Genomic DNA, 15,957 nt, shown 5'->3' on the forward strand with positions numbered 1-15,957 from the left:
GTTAAATACCTCAAAGATGCACCTGCCATCTTTTCGCTAAAGAACATTAATGGTCTTTGATTTTGCATTAATGTAACACCTATCCTTACTCTGCTAGAATCACATTCAATTTCAAAAGTTCACTCAAAATTAGATAATGCAAGCAAGGGAGCATAACTCAATTTTTCTTTCAAAGTGTTAAAAGCAAGTTCTTGATCTTTTTCCTGTCCAAGGGAAATATTTTTCTTAACAAGTTCATTCATGGGTGAAGCAATTGTACTAAAATCCTTAATGAACCTATAGTAGAAGCTTGCAAGACCACAAAAACTTCTTACCACACTTACACTTTTAGGTATAGACTAATCTTTTATAGTTTCACTTTCTCTTCATCAACCTCAACACCATTAAATTAAACTACCAATCTAAGAAAGTTAAACTTTTTCCATGCAAAAGTTACATTTCTTTAAATTTACATACAAACATTCATTTCTCGAAGTAATCAAAATATTATTACGGTACATGTGTATCATGATCATACATGCTTATCATGATCATCTAAGAATTTAGAGTAAACACGAATGTAGTCATTAAGCTTGACTTAGTAAAAATAGTTATTAACTTGAATAATTATAGAAAATAGTTAGTGATTTATTTAGGAGAATTGTTCGTAGTTTTAACTTGAGAGAATTGTTAGGATCGCACAACAACGTACACACTTATCAGAGGAAGAATATTGGCTAAAGGATTTATTTTGATGACGTATGTACACCAATAGAGAATATAGAGAAAGAAGAATGTACATCTTCAAAGTAGCTAGACATATATATATATATATATATATATATATATATATATATATAGTTTCGATTTACTATATATAGATATAACCACCCACTATATATACATATCTATCAAATATATGTGTACGAGATTTTCACCCTATGTAGGCATCAGACTCCATAACCCAAAAATTCTCCCAACAATTCTCATTGTAGACTAATCCAGTCAATCAAGAATTTCATTAAGTATCAACATCTTCACTGCACCATACCAACTGAGGTTTTGCACAACCTCAATCTTCCAACATCAACACATTTTGTCAACATGTTTGTTCGATTCTTTGCACCCTCTATCTTCTCCAAACACGTTACCATTTTCCACTAACCTGTGAGTGAAATGGTATCGTCTTCTATGTTTTGTCTTTGAATGATAGACTAGGTTCCTCACCAATTGTACGACACTATGACTATCTGTATAAAGAATCTTCTTGTGCTCCTTTGGTTATGATCTTGTTTTTATTTTTTTTTAAATTTCTTTTGATGTTATAGGCTTGGACTAAAAATAGCTGTTAGCATTTATTTTATTTGATGTTTATTCTTCCATAAAATAGGAAAAATTTGTTAATGAGTTGAACTAGCTTTTACAATGTGAAATGAGTGGAAGTAGTAGTAGCTGATTTGTAGCAAGAACAATATTACTTTTCATTATATAAGAAAAATAGTTACCATGGTAACACACACCACCACAAACAAACAAACAAAAAAAAAAAAATAATAATTTGTGTGTATTTGCTCCTTCTCAAAATATGTTATTGCTTACATTTGGTATCAAAGCTTCAAGATCCAGGCCGGTTTTCAATCATGTCTCACCTAGAGATGGAGCGGTCAAGAAGAGAGCAAAGAGAGAGAGATCAAAAAAAGAGAGAGGAATCGAGTGGCAAGGGCCAAAGCACCTGTGAAATAGAAGATGATGCCTCAAACGAAGTGAGTGCACGAATTCAAGAAAAGGAGGGATCTGTTACACTCAAATACCCGATGTTGACAAGATGCAACTATGCAGCTTGGGTGATTAAGATGGAGGTATTTACGATGACACAAGGTGTTTGGGAGGCAATTGAATCACCCAAAACAGTAGATAACCGCAAAGATAAGATGACTTTAGCAACTATTTATCAAAGTATTGGAGAAGATACGTTGCTACAGTTGGGTGCCAAGAAAACGGCCAAGGAAGATTGGATTATGTTGAAAAATATGAATCTAGGTGTGGAAAAAGTGAAAGAAGTTAGAACATAGACTCTTTGGCGGGAGTTTGAAGTGCTGAGGATGGGTGATTCAGAAAATATTGATGAGTATTCTGGAAAACTCAACATTATTGTCAACAAATTGAGAGACCTCGACAATACTGTGGATGATATCCAAGTAGTTAAGAAGCTTCTACGATCCACCTCTGCAAAGTTTCTTCAAATCACTTCAACGATTGAGGAGTTCAGTGATCTCAAAACGAAATCTGTTGATGAGATTATTGGATCAGTCAAGGCACATAAAGAAAGGTTGCAAGGGTTTGGAGAAAAAGATGAAACCATTCTCCTCAGTCGTGCAGAATGGAAGGATGAGAGAATGCCAAATCCTCAAAGAAAGAAGGGAAGGGTCAAGGCAGTTCCAGAGGAGGCAGGGGACGGGATCGTGGAAGAGGGAGAGGTCGTGGGCGAAGTGACTCGCATCGAGGAGATAAAGGAGGGTCACAAACTCAGAAGAATAAGTTCGACAAAAGTAAAATAAAGTTATACAGTTGTTAGCAGATGGGACACTTCGCATCAAAGTGTTCCACAAAAGATGAACAACTCAACTTGATAGAGATGTAGAAGGATGAGAAGTCTTCATTGCTGATGATAGAGGCATGTGAAATTAAAACCCCATGTGACAAAGAGCCTAATTTTGTGATGCTGAATGAAACTATAGTGCCGCCACTAGCAAATATTGGAGTTGAAAATTCCTGGTACCTAGGTACTGGAGCAATCATCCACATGTCAGGAGAAAGGAGGGTGTTTCGTGAGCTCGACACATCTTTTGTTGGAAAGGTACGTTTCAGTGATAACTCTGTGGTCGAGGAATAGTGCTCTTCAAATGCAAAATCGATGAGCACTTGATCTTATCACAAGCTTATTACATACCCAAACTCAAAAGCAACATAATAAGTTTGGGACAACTGGACAAGAGTGGAAATAAAACTGTCATAGAGGACACTGTGATGAAGATATATGGCAATGCCAGAAGCTTGATTATTATGGTGACCAAACAATCCAACAAATTGTATGTAGCAAAGCTGAAGCTTGAGGATCACGTGTGTTTAATGACAAATATCAGTAACGATGGTCGGCTCTGGCATGCGAGGTATGGACACCTGAATTTTCACTCTTTAAAGCAATTAACTGACAAAAGAATGGTTGAAGGTTTGCGAAAATCACCCAAGTCAATCAATTCTATGATGGGTGTTTAATTGGAAAGCAGCATAGGACTCCTTTTCTACGAACAACAACATATCATGCAAAGGAGCCATTGGATCTCGTCCATGGAGATCTATGTGGACCTATTTCGCCAATGACTTATGGAGGTAACATATATTTTATATTATTGGTGGGTGATTTTTCACGATTTATGTGGGTGTTTTTGTTGAAAAACAAGAATGAAACACTGGTGGTATTTAAAAAATTGAAGATCAGTGTGGAGGTAGAGAAAGACAAGAAGATTAAGAACTTTAGGACTGCGGAGGAGAGTTCATATCTACTGCTTTTAAAGACTATTACGAGAATGAAGGCATGAAGAGATTTCTTACTGCACCATTTTCACTGCAACAAAATGATATAGTAGAAAGGCGTAATCGAACTATTGTAGAGATGGCCAGATGTATGCTAAAGAGCAAAGAGATGTCTGTTTTGACTGAGCAATTTGACGAGGAAATTGTGGGAGGAAAAACTGCCTATCGTTTCAAGAAGAAAAAATAGGAAAAACACTCGGAGAGAGACAGACGTATTTAGGGATATTTAAATAACAATATATCCTAAAAATGAAAAGGAGAGTAGACTTCATTAAAGCCAATCCACTCGACTTCATATCCTACTAACTTGAATTGTGGGGCTTTAAATATTAACTCAAAATAGTAATTAAAAATCAGGAATGACTTTTAACCTAAAACAAGTATTTATCTAACAATCTTCTCCTAAAGACATGAGGTATATACCTACCTTATTTTTTGAACTCCGATTTGAGTCCTATTGCTCGGTGTCCCAGCGGCATGTCCTCTAGACTCCACGTCTTGTTCTCAATGATGGACGTCATCTCTTCTTCAAGCTCGCGCGCTGCCAGTCCAAGTGGTTCACCTCCTTCCAGTAGGTCTTCCATCCTTCGGTACCTGGCCATTAGATCATCATCGTGATCAACATCCAATGTCAAATCCGCAATACGTTGGCATAGGCGTACAACCAGAGTGGTGTTGCGAACTCTAATGGTTCAAGGGGTACAACCAGAGTTGTGGTTGGGGTTGGCATAGGCGTGCCCGATGCAGCTGCTGGCGGTGGTGACGGTTCGCGATGCTGCGTTCCTCCTTCTCCCAGCTCGGTGACGAGGTACTCCACCGTGAATTAATTTGGATTTTGGTCCACCTCGGTCACGTCGTTCTACTGCCAAAACGTGCTCTCGTCGAAGACAACGTCGCGCGACACGTGAGCTCGCCCCCCACAGGATCATAGAGCCTGTACGCCTTGCTCCCGGGTTCGTAGCCTATGAAGACGACCTTCAGCCCCCTAGGATCGAGCTTGGCGAGGTGTGGACGCGTGTCCTTCATGTATGCAACGTAGCCGAACACTCAGAGATGATGTACCGTTGGCTTCTTGTTGTACCAGGCCTCATGTGGCGTCTTCTCGTTGAGGTTTCGTGTTGGCGATCGATTGAGGAGGTAGGCGACCATCATTACCGCCTCTCCCAAGAACCTCTCGGGCATCCCGGCTGTCTTCAGCAACGACCTTGTTGTCTCGACGATGGTCTGATTTTAGCGTTCCACCACTCCGTTTTGTTGGGGGTCTGTGTATTAGCCCAAAAATAAATAAAGAAATAAACAAATACAAAAAATTATAAAAAAAAAATAGTTAAAATAATAATAATAATAAATTAATTAATCAATTAAAATTAAAATTAAAAAAAAAATAAAATAAAATCTTTCTCCACCTTTCTCCACTCACCTCTCATCCCTTCCCACAATTATCCCTCCTTGACCCATCTTAGGCCAACTGCGAAAGAAACAGAAAAACAACAATGGTCATATTTGAGAAGTACAACAATGGTCATATTTCAGAAGTAAAATGGCTTCAACAGATTGCAGATTCAGAATTTGTCAGTTATTATGGTAAAATCCTATCTCAAATTTCCTTTTCCTTTATACTTATGGTTATAAGAAATTAATTTAGTTATGGTTATAAGAAATTAATTTAGGATCAAATCTTCTTTCCTATCTTATCTATGTAATAATCACATCCCATATACAATTATTAGATTTTTTTTTTTTAGCATTTTAGTTATGTTATAAGGTTAGATTCAATAAAATTTTAGGTGACAGATCTATAAACTAAAAGATGGTAGCCTACTTAAAATTGGTTAGTAATATTGTTTACACCATTGAAAAACCTATTTACAGAATAAGAGAGAGAGGGAGGGAGATAAGGAAAGATTTGTTAAACAGTATTTAACAATAATAAAAGGAAATATTAGAGGGCAGTGAGCTCTCCTTCAAATTTTGTCTGACAGAAAAGATCAGAATTTTTATTAGAGGGTAGTGAGCTTCTCTAAATTTTGTCTAACAGAAAAGATCAAAATTTTAAGATGACCAATTAAATTAGGGACATAATTTTATAGAGTTCAAACTTGAAACTGATGTCATGAGCTCATATAGGTTGACTTGGATTTCAAAGGACGGAATCGAACTTCCATTAAAGATATATTTGTGACAATGACTTAAGCGAGCCAGGTAAGTGACCTTACTATCGGCATGGTTATTTTTTATGTTGACAGGTGTCCTGTGGTTCTGCACGTGTCATATATATTGATATGTGTGAATTGTCTGTGGATCGATATGCTTTCTATATGTTATGTTATGTTATAATATGTGGATTGTATGATAATAATTATGGTACGATGTGCTCTAGGAGATGTTTGAGATAGGATACGAGAAGGATGCACAAAACGAAATGTAACGATAGGAGTAAGATACGTTCATGAAATGTTAAGGTTAGGTTACATACCGGAGTGCTATGGATAGGAGAGATTGATGAAAGAATACAGTTAGGTTATGGGTAGAAAGGGATAGGTTTGTGATAGATTGATAGAACGATGGCGTTAGGTTACGTTCTGGTGATGATATGACTAAGGTACGTTACGTAATGATATGTCTATGATAGGTATAAGAACGTTAAGGCTATGGTAAGTTAGAGAACGATATGACTATGAAGTGTTTACGTTATGACTTGTTTATGATATGATGCATTGTATGCTAGATTATTGTGCTTAAGTACGTAGTTATGTGAACGTGAATGTATGCTTTTAGTCTGATATGATGTGTAATACATGTAACGATGTGTGGTCCTTGAACGATTATGGCTTGTTTGTATGAATATTTGAATGTAACGGCATGAATTGTATGACATGAAATATGGTAAATTGCATGAAACATAACCCCGTTAGGAATATGTATGATATGTAAAGAAATGAGAATGAGAATGACATGTAAGCATGAAAACGTGACAGGGGGTTATGTTCATTAATGATAACTGTAGGACTAGTGGGACCTCATGCATATGGGGGGATATCCCTATCCCATCACGAGGGTACGGACGCGTACATCCAATGGCAGGACAACGATCGTTATGCTTTGCATAGCGCTGCCGTGAAGGTTCTAGTTTTAACGGGTCCCGGTATAAGGGCTCCCATATCATGCCCACCGGCTAGGGACAGTGGCCCAGTGGTGTGCGAACTAGCTGGTGAGCTCATACTCGCACGTATGGGCTGCGTGTAGAGTATATGGTACACGTCCACGATTACCTGTTAGGATTACACCGTAGGGAAAACGAAACGAAACGAAACGAAATGAAAGATAGGTCCCATCATTTCATTGCATGTGATTGTTGCATAACCCCGATAGGGGGTCACTTACTGAGTATTCTAGAAATACTCAAGCCTCGTGCTACTTTACTTTTTCAGGTTAAGGCAAGGCATTCCTGTACGACTGACGACGACATCGCAACTCGAGACCATGACGCATGCATAGGGTAGTGGTATTTATTTTCTTAGTCTTAGGCTAGAATAGGATGTTTTTTAAACTTAAACTCTTATTCATTTTATTTAGTCTTTTGTTGTGTCGTTTTAAAGATGTTTTCGAAACACGTAAGTCCATGGCTGTGTTTTAAGATAAAGGTTATGTTTTATGAAATTTAAATGAAGCCTTCCGCATTCAATGTTTATGGTATGTATACAGTAGCGACCTTAAATTAAGTAGAAAATTTCGGGTCGTTACAGTCTGATTCGGCCTCCACTCGCGCTTGAATGTGCTTAATTGCCTCTACCGCCTAATTTTTCGCTTGCAGTAGGATCAGCCACATGATGTGGCTTTTTTATCATCAGCCAGCAGGAGGAAGAGGGTCTTGCTGCCTAGGGTCGCCAGCTTGATGGGCCCACAGATATCACCGTGCACGAGCTCCAATGGCTCACTGGTGCGGTAGGATGCCTGAGATGGAAAGGGGGTGCGCCTCTGCTTGCCGATGAGACATCCATCGCACAGCCTGTTCACGCCTTCAATTGCCAGCAAGCCGTGCACCATCTCCTCCTTGTGTAGTTTTTGTAGAGCAAGAAAGCTCAGGTGCCCATACCTTGCATGTCACCTCCAAGATACTTCTTCGATCCTAGCCGATCGGCTGATCGGTTGCTCTATCTCCAACTCCAGATGTAAAGGCAGTTTGTCATGCACCTAACTTGTGTGAGCCGCCGTCATCGATCATCGCGGATCTGAGTAGCCCGCGCTCAATGGAAATGTGGCAGCCGACCTTATCGAGTTGACCTAGGCTCACAAGGTTAGACTTGAGCATCGGGATGAAGTAGACGCCGGTCAGCTTGTGGTGTTCACCTCCCTTGTCGATGAACAGGATGGTGCCGCGCCCCCTTCGATCTCGACGATGGAGCCGTCGCCGAACTTAACCGTCCCACGAATCCTCGATTCGAGCTCGGAGAATGCAGACCTGGCCCTGGTCATATGGTTTGTTGCACCTGTGTCGAGGACCCATCGCTGGTGCTCTTGCTACTCGTCTCTTTCATCGATTTGAGCAAACACTCACTTCTCTTTCAGCTGAATTGGCTCCCCAGTCGGTGCCTTTGTTACACCCAACTAGAGCTCTTCCTCGGGTTCGACGCTCACCGGAGCAGTTACGACGTCGTCGATTACCTCCGTAGATTTGGAATCGGAGTTGGGGGCATCGGGTAGGATTGATTCACTCACCATGAAAAGCGCTGGCTTTTCCTCCTCGGATCGAGCCACATGGGCCTTCTCCTTGTTCCTGAGCTTACTCCAGCAATTCTTGCTCAGGTGCCCGCAGTTCGAGCACTATATTGACCGGCCATCAGTCGACTCCTTCTTTTGATCCCCTTCTTTCCCAATGGTTTAGAGAAAAAACAAGAAAAAAATTCTCATATCGAATTCAAATTGCCATGCTATTATTACTTAATATTCATATTTTCTATGGCGAAGACATAGTTTTTCTTTTTTGTCTAAAAAAAACTCATTGGTGCCGAGCGTGAGGGAATGCTAGACATTTGGTAATTTCTCCTCCAACCAGAATAAAAGATCCCATTGAAGCGGCTAATCCCATGCATATTTTATGTATATCTGGTTTCATAAAAGAAAGCCGCTATGGTGAAATCGGTTGACATGCTGCTCTTAGGAAGCAGTGCTAGAGCATCTCGATTTGAGTATGAGTAGTGGCATGCCATTTTATATCATAAAATAAGTTCTATAATATAATTAATTCACATCCCCAATATTAATTCAAATAATTAAATTGAGGGACCTTTTTATATTTTTTTAATGATATTTTCAACTTTAGGGCATATAGTAACTCATATATCTTTTTCGGTCATTTCAACTATCATTACAACTTTAGACATGCTCGAGGTGATTGGGGGCGATGCAGCATCTTCTTCACGATTTCTATCTTGCACTCGATGTTGCTCGTATATTAACTCATATATTCACGATTTCTTCACGATGTGTGATGAGTCATGTTACTATGTTTCAACAATCCAAAAAGTATATGCTTTAAGTTTCCTTTGAAGAAACAAAGGAATTCATCAAGCCAACCACAAATGAAAGTCAAAACATTAAAACTCATGTATGCCCATTATTTTGCTACATACAAATAGGGTTGAAACATAGCTTAAACACATGTATCAATCATGTAATAGTTAAGAGTAAGAACTATTTGGATGAGAGAGTAGGGATACTTTGCTCATGCCTAAAGAAGTCATAAGGATCAACTTTGGACTTAACATGAACCAATCTATCAAAATTCTCTTTCCCAAAATACTTATAACCCCAAATGCTAGCTTGTTCATAGCTTGTTCTTCCATACTTGTTGTTTGATCCAATATCAAGGTCTCTATAATTGAGATATGCCGCTCTTGGTGACTTTGAAACGAAAGGAGCCATGTAACTATAAAGCTCTCGTATCCAATTTAGGTGCTTATTCTCTGCATCAATACCTCCTTCTACCCAGTTCGTGGTGTAACCAATTTTGTATGAATATTCACCTCTATGTGAAAAGGGAGTCTCCAACTCTGAAATTTGACTCATTTTCCCTCCATAAGGAATGAATATAATTTGTGGCGTTTCTATATCTCCGGATCTTAATCTTTGCCATATGCCCTCGATTGCAGCCATGGGAATGGGTTCCTTGACGTAGTCGGATTTCATTTTCGTCCTTACAGTCATGAGAGGTGTCTTACTTAGTAGATCTTCTAGCTTACTTCCAGGTTGAAGGCCAGTGCCCATGATGAGTGCTGTTTCGACCCAACTCGTTTCCATGCAGTCTTTCTTTGACAAACCCAATTCAGGGAATGTAGTGTTGAGGATTGTCAAAAGTTCATCTGCCTTGCCAAGATACAATGAGAAGAATAGTGCTAATGGGTTTATTTTGCTTCCTTGTCTTGTAAAATTCCCTCCTGTCATCAATAGTTGAGTTATACAATATTAACCAAAAATTAATTTCGAATTTTAGGGGCTAATAAATTTAAATTTTGTAATTTAATCATGAATATTGCGATTTATGTGAGATCTCACATTGGTTAGGAGAAGAACGAAACATTCTTTATAAGAGTGTAGAAATATCTAATTAGTTTTAAAAACCTTGAGTGGAAACCTGGAAGGGAAAGTTTAAAGATGACAATATCAGCCAACGGTAAGCTTGAGCTATTACAAATGGTATGAGAGCCAAACACTGGATGATATGTCAATGAGGAGGTTGAGCCCCGAAGGAGGGTGGACACGAGGCGGTGTGACAATGAGGACACTAGACCCCAGCACGTCGGTTGGGGAGGAGAACGAATCGACGCGGTGTGCCAATGAGGACACTGGACCCCGAAGCGGATGGATTGTGAGCTAACATGTCGGTTGGGGAGGAGAACGAATGATTCTTTATATGGGTGTGGAAACTACTCCCTAACCAACCGTTTTAAAAACATTGAGGGGAAGTCTGAAAGGGAAAGCACAAAAGAGACAATATCTGCTAACGGTGAGTTTGGACTATTACAAATGGTATCAAAGCCAAACACTAGGCAATATGCCAATGAGGAGGCTAAGCCCCAAAATGAGGTGGACACGAGGCGGTGTGCCAGCAAGGACGCTAGGCTCCGAATGGGGTGGATTGTGAGATCTCCATTCATAGGGTAGGAAAAAGAAACATTCTTTATAAGCGTCTAGGTACCTCTCCCTAACAAACGCATTTTAAAAACCTCGAGTGGAAGTCTAAAAGTAAATGCTCAAAGAAAACAATATCTCAATATTTGTTAGCGGTGGGTTTAGAGTTACTGTTTATTAAAATGATTTCACATCCCGATAAGAGTAAAAAAAATACCTTCCAAAAGAATGCTAAGAAATAGATTATTTTCCAATTTGTGAGCCACATATTGCCACTGATGAATTAGCTTGGTGGCACCGTCCTCCAAAGTTCTAGTCACTACGCAAAGTGTCACTTTTGCCGGAACCGAAACCAACTTCACCTTCCAAGCCACCACAATTCCAAAGCTCCCTCCACCGCCGCCTCTAATAGCCCAAAACAAATCCTCTCCCATCAACTTTCTATCAAAAAACTTCCCATTCGCATCAACCAATTGAGCGTCTATCACATTATCAGCCGCAAGACCATATTTCCTTAACAACAGCCCATACCCACCACCACTAAAGTGTCCACCAACCCCAACCGTCGGACAAATCCCAGCCGGAAAGGCCAAGGTTCGACTTTTATCAGCAATTCTATAGTAAAGCTCACCAAGAGTAGCACCCGACTGAACCCAAGCCGTCTTACTTTCGACATCGATAGAGATCGAGTTCAGGTTAATCAGGTCAACGATAATGAACGGTAACGATGCAACGTAAGAAAGACCCTCGATATCATGGCCGCCGCTTCGAGTTCGAATTTGAAGGCCATAAGATTTGGAACAAAGGATGGCTGCTTGAATGTGGGAAACATGTAATGGTGTTATGATGAGGAGTGGCTTTGGGGTATGAGGGGTTGAGAATCTAAGGTTTCTAAGGGTGAAATTCAAGACATTAGAATAAGAGGAATTGAAGGGAGTGTAAAGGATTTTTGAAATGGAGGAGGCATCTTGGGAATAATGGGAGAGACATTGCAGAAAGTTTTGATGGGGTTTGCCAAAATTGGCTGAAACCCATGATGAACATGAACATAAAACAAGAAGGGTAAGAGAAAGAGGGAGTAATGGAGAAGAATTCATGGCTGAGTTTGACATTTTTGTGATTGAAATCTCCTCTATTTATGGTGGTTTGCAGGGAAAGAAATGGAAAAAGACATGCAAAAAATTAATCTAGCAAGGTTGCATGATTTTTATTAGCCTTTGACCAAATTATAATTTCACTATTAATTTAAGTTTGGATAAGTTGATTTCGATGAAATTAAGGATTCTATATCCAACTTGACATTGTCAACTAATTATATAATGTATAATTGGTAATAGAAATCCACCGTACATAATAGTTTTATTAAAACAGTTGCATTCATGACGAGAACAAGCGTTTTAATTAGTTTTTCCTTAAAAAAAAAAAAAAAAAAAAAAAAAAAAAAAAAAAAAAAAAAAAAAAGATTTCTTCATCAATAAGGAAATAAACAAAGTTAGCCAATTATTTTGTCACCTTTTCTTTTTTTTTTTTTTTTTTTCTAAATTATATATTAAAAAATATAAGAAGTTGCAATATTATCGGTACTAATGTTGGGGTGAGAACCGGTGGCAGTTCACCCTCAGAATCTTTTGACCACGTCATCCGAGCCCGCACATTCTTCGGCCTGACACAAAAAACTTCCATTATCTCAATAAAGAGTCAAGTAGAATTACGACACAAACCACTACTAAAATATAAAGGTTAAAAATCCGCCGTACTCTTTCCCAATCAAACAAAGCTATGTATGACATCTTGTGTAAAAAGACACCAGCAGCTTCAAGTTGGAGCACGAATTATTTCGATCGACTAATGACATTCCATAGATATTTCAAGACTATTTTTGGTACCGAAATAAATAGGGCTTGAACAAAAAAAAATGACATTGTGAGTCTAGTTCCAAGGGTTTCAAGACTATTCTAGTCGTACGAGACTCTTAAGATTCATTTGCCCTACTTACTCTACTTCCAAGGTGTAAGTCACTCATCAGGGTTTATTCAGGTTTCTAAGTGTAATTAGCCTCTCATTTCCTACTATCCATAGTTTAATTAGTCATCACATTTTCTACGCCTAAGTTAAGGTGTCCTCATTTGTCATGGACTCTAGGATGAGTTTAATGCACGGAGGAGTCGTCACTCGCGATAGGTAACCTTTCAATCGACCTAGAACTCTATATGTGTCTACTATTAGGCACTAGTTGAAAGCTGCCAGAATGGCGCCTAACAAACTCCCTGTCCTCAAGCCATTCCAAGATCTTAGATAGTAAAATAGAGGCTCCCCACAAACACTAGTGGACCTATCGTGACTTTAACTTTTGATCTCTTACCGACTGTAATTAGAACAATAGTAAATGGTAAATCTACTTTGAGTGGAGCCGTGATATCACCTAGGTTGACTTAGTAGCTGACCAGTACATGGTTGCACACTCCCTCGGATGAATTTATGGTCTGTGGATGACGAGAAGGCTAGTACATAATATACTGTTGCCACTAGATAGAGTCCTATGAGGTAGAGCGTCATCCTAGGAGACACCAGACATTTACTATGCAACCAAAAAGAAACTACCCAAGTCAAAGAGTAGAAAGGGCATATAGAATAACCCAAAAATTAGGGAAAAAAAGGAAAGAGAAATTGTCCCACTTCGATTAAGTCGTGGGAACTTGGCCTTCACTACAAAGGGAAGGTCTTTACTTTATTTAATCATCCCACCCAAAAAGTTTGAAGCTAGTCGGAGAGTATATTTTCTGACAGCTCTAGGCCTGTATTTTGGTTGATCTGACTTGGGTCTAATATGCTCGGACCCAGACCCTTTCCTAATAATTCTAACTCTTCGTGAGCGTTTATGGTTATGACTACCTTTTAGCTCGTTAAAATTTTTGAACTCTAGTTTAAATTATTTTATGCAAAATTAGGTTTAGATAGTTTAATTATTAGGAGTAAGTTTAAATTATTTTATGCCAAATTAGATCAGTCAATTCCTACGGTAAAATGCTAATTTATGATTGTGGAATCCCTTAGGTAGAATTAAATTTCATAGAGCAACATTAAGCTAGCATCAACGGGTTGTAGTAGCTTCGGCCTATGTTAACCAAGTAAGTGACCCTACTATCGACTCGGTACGAAGACTTGTCTTATGTACGATGAACAAGTGCTTAGTGGCCCTTGCAAGTGTCATGTATGTTGATATGATGTATTATAATGATTTCATATGTTATAATAATGTGATTTGCTAAGATATTATGATGTGTTATGATGATGCATTGATCATGTGATGTATTATGATGCTATGATACGTTATGTGATGCATTATGATATGATGGCATGAGATGTATAATGATGATATGACATAGTATGATTGTATCTCATGTAACGATGATGTGCATATATGATATGTCATGTTGTATTATGATACTGAAGAGTTTTCTGATACACAACCTCTAAGTAATATTATGTATGATGAGAGTATGAAAGCTTATGCATGCATGTTACCTAGGGTATAATGTAAGGATATGTGGGTTGTGTAGCTTGAATGATGGTCATTTACATTTGGATACTTCCCCTTTTATGTTGAGTATGGACACGTACATGATGATGATCATCATCATCATCATGCTTTGCATGATATACAAGTGTTTGTTGTACCTCTAGACATTCGACTATAGCCAACTAGCCCAACCATGCGGGACCAAGGGGTGTGTAGGAAAATACTACATATCTAATTTATTTGGACTGGAGGCCACCTCTATGATGTCTTTAAATGATAGGTGTATAATCATGATTGCATGTGTTTACATTCTCTGACCTCAATAGTGGGTCACTTACTGAGTATTTCTTAAAATATTCAAGTCATGTGCTGCTTCTATATTTTCGGTAAAGGCAAGGCACCCTTGGATGGTTAATAGCGGCATCACAATTAAACATATAGAACTTGGATAGAGTAGTTGCATTTAATTTCGTAGATCTTAGGTTATTATAGGGCGTTGCTATTTTAAACATGCAAGTCCTTGGCATTGTTTTATGAAGTCGTTTTAAATTAATATTTCCGCCTAAGAAGTTACGTCATGCATATAATAGCGACTTTAGGTTAGTAGAAAACTAGAGTCATTACATTATAGAACCTGTATAGATCCCTGAGAGGTAAGATTCCGTTAAAAGTGTTATACAACACATTGAGGCACCCTAAATGTTCAAATAACAAGTGAGACTAGGCCTAAACTTCCTAGAGCTCATAGTAAAGCACTTGAATACCACTAAGTTAATAATGCAATGAGAGCGTACAAATAAGTTGTTTCCTCATTATTTTTATACTCACCTCTTTTTGCTTTCCTTTTCAAGTTTTCACAGACTACCGGTCGAGATGGAGGGACGTCTGAAAACTATATTTTTTAGTCTTTTGTATTGTGTTTCGTAATTTTATATCAAACCTTTTAGTCCTTTTTCAACTTCTTTTTTTTTTTTTCTTGACGTTCTTTGTCATGGTCTAAAATTTGAAACCTTGAAAATAAGTTCGTGACAAAGGATGATCCCTAATTAATAGAAACAATGAGTTAGTTTTCCTTTAGAAGTAGAAAAAAGAACAAAAATAGTGAGAATCTCATTCTTGTTGGTTGTAGTACATAAAAGATAAAATCAAATTTGGTTTTTTTTTTTCCCTATATTTACCATAAAAAAAATAAAAAAAAAAACCTTTTGCTATTTACTAAGAAGTAAACTTAAGACAAAGTGAGGGACAAAATTATTTAATTTAATGTTGTCACGAATTTTATTCTATCTTGAAAATAGTTTGTTATCTCATTTACAAAATATTATAAGATTACATTTTTTTATATATATGAAAGCATCCCAATACTCTTAGATGCCAAGTAATTTGAATATTTCATACGCATTTTCCTTGTTCAATTAAACAATCGGGTACATCAAATCCTTTTGACATTGATTGAGAATTTTATTTTAATGTGAAGACTTGGGAATAAAACAAACAAAGAGAGAAGATTTTTAATGCTTTGGAGCTAAAAACTTTATATTAAAATGTAGGAAAGTAACTCCATGTGTTAAGCAACATTGTATCTTATAAGAGATGACAAATTTTTTAAGTGCCAACCCGAGTTTATCTTTTCTTAGAAGTTGAACGTTTAAATCTTTTAATAAAAGATTTTAAATAACATGACTTGTTTGGAATCCCGTCACAATTAGTTCATTAATTCAAATTCTATCTAT

General features: G+C 37.9%; 1 protein-coding gene across 1 annotated transcript; it reads right to left on the minus strand.

Annotated features, from left to right (window-relative positions):
• Nucleotides 1-9,267: 9,267 nt before the first annotated feature.
• Nucleotides 9,268-11,834, minus strand: LOC111802658 (tetrahydroberberine oxidase-like). Its single transcript, XM_023687100.2, has 2 exons — nt 10,922-11,834; nt 9,268-10,010 (listed from the first exon to the last, which is right to left on the minus strand). Exons 1-2 carry the CDS (start codon nt 11,814-11,816, stop codon nt 9,268-9,270), a joined length of 1,638 nt encoding a protein of 545 aa, XP_023542868.2. The 5' UTR covers nt 11,817-11,834.
• Between the last annotated feature and the right edge of the window lie 4,123 nt (nt 11,835-15,957).

This window comes from Cucurbita pepo, chromosome 9 (assembly GCF_057944985.1).
Source record: "Cucurbita pepo subsp. pepo isolate OVF chromosome 9, ASM5794498v1, whole genome shotgun sequence".
Taxonomy (NCBI): Eukaryota; Viridiplantae; Streptophyta; class Magnoliopsida; order Cucurbitales; family Cucurbitaceae; genus Cucurbita; species Cucurbita pepo.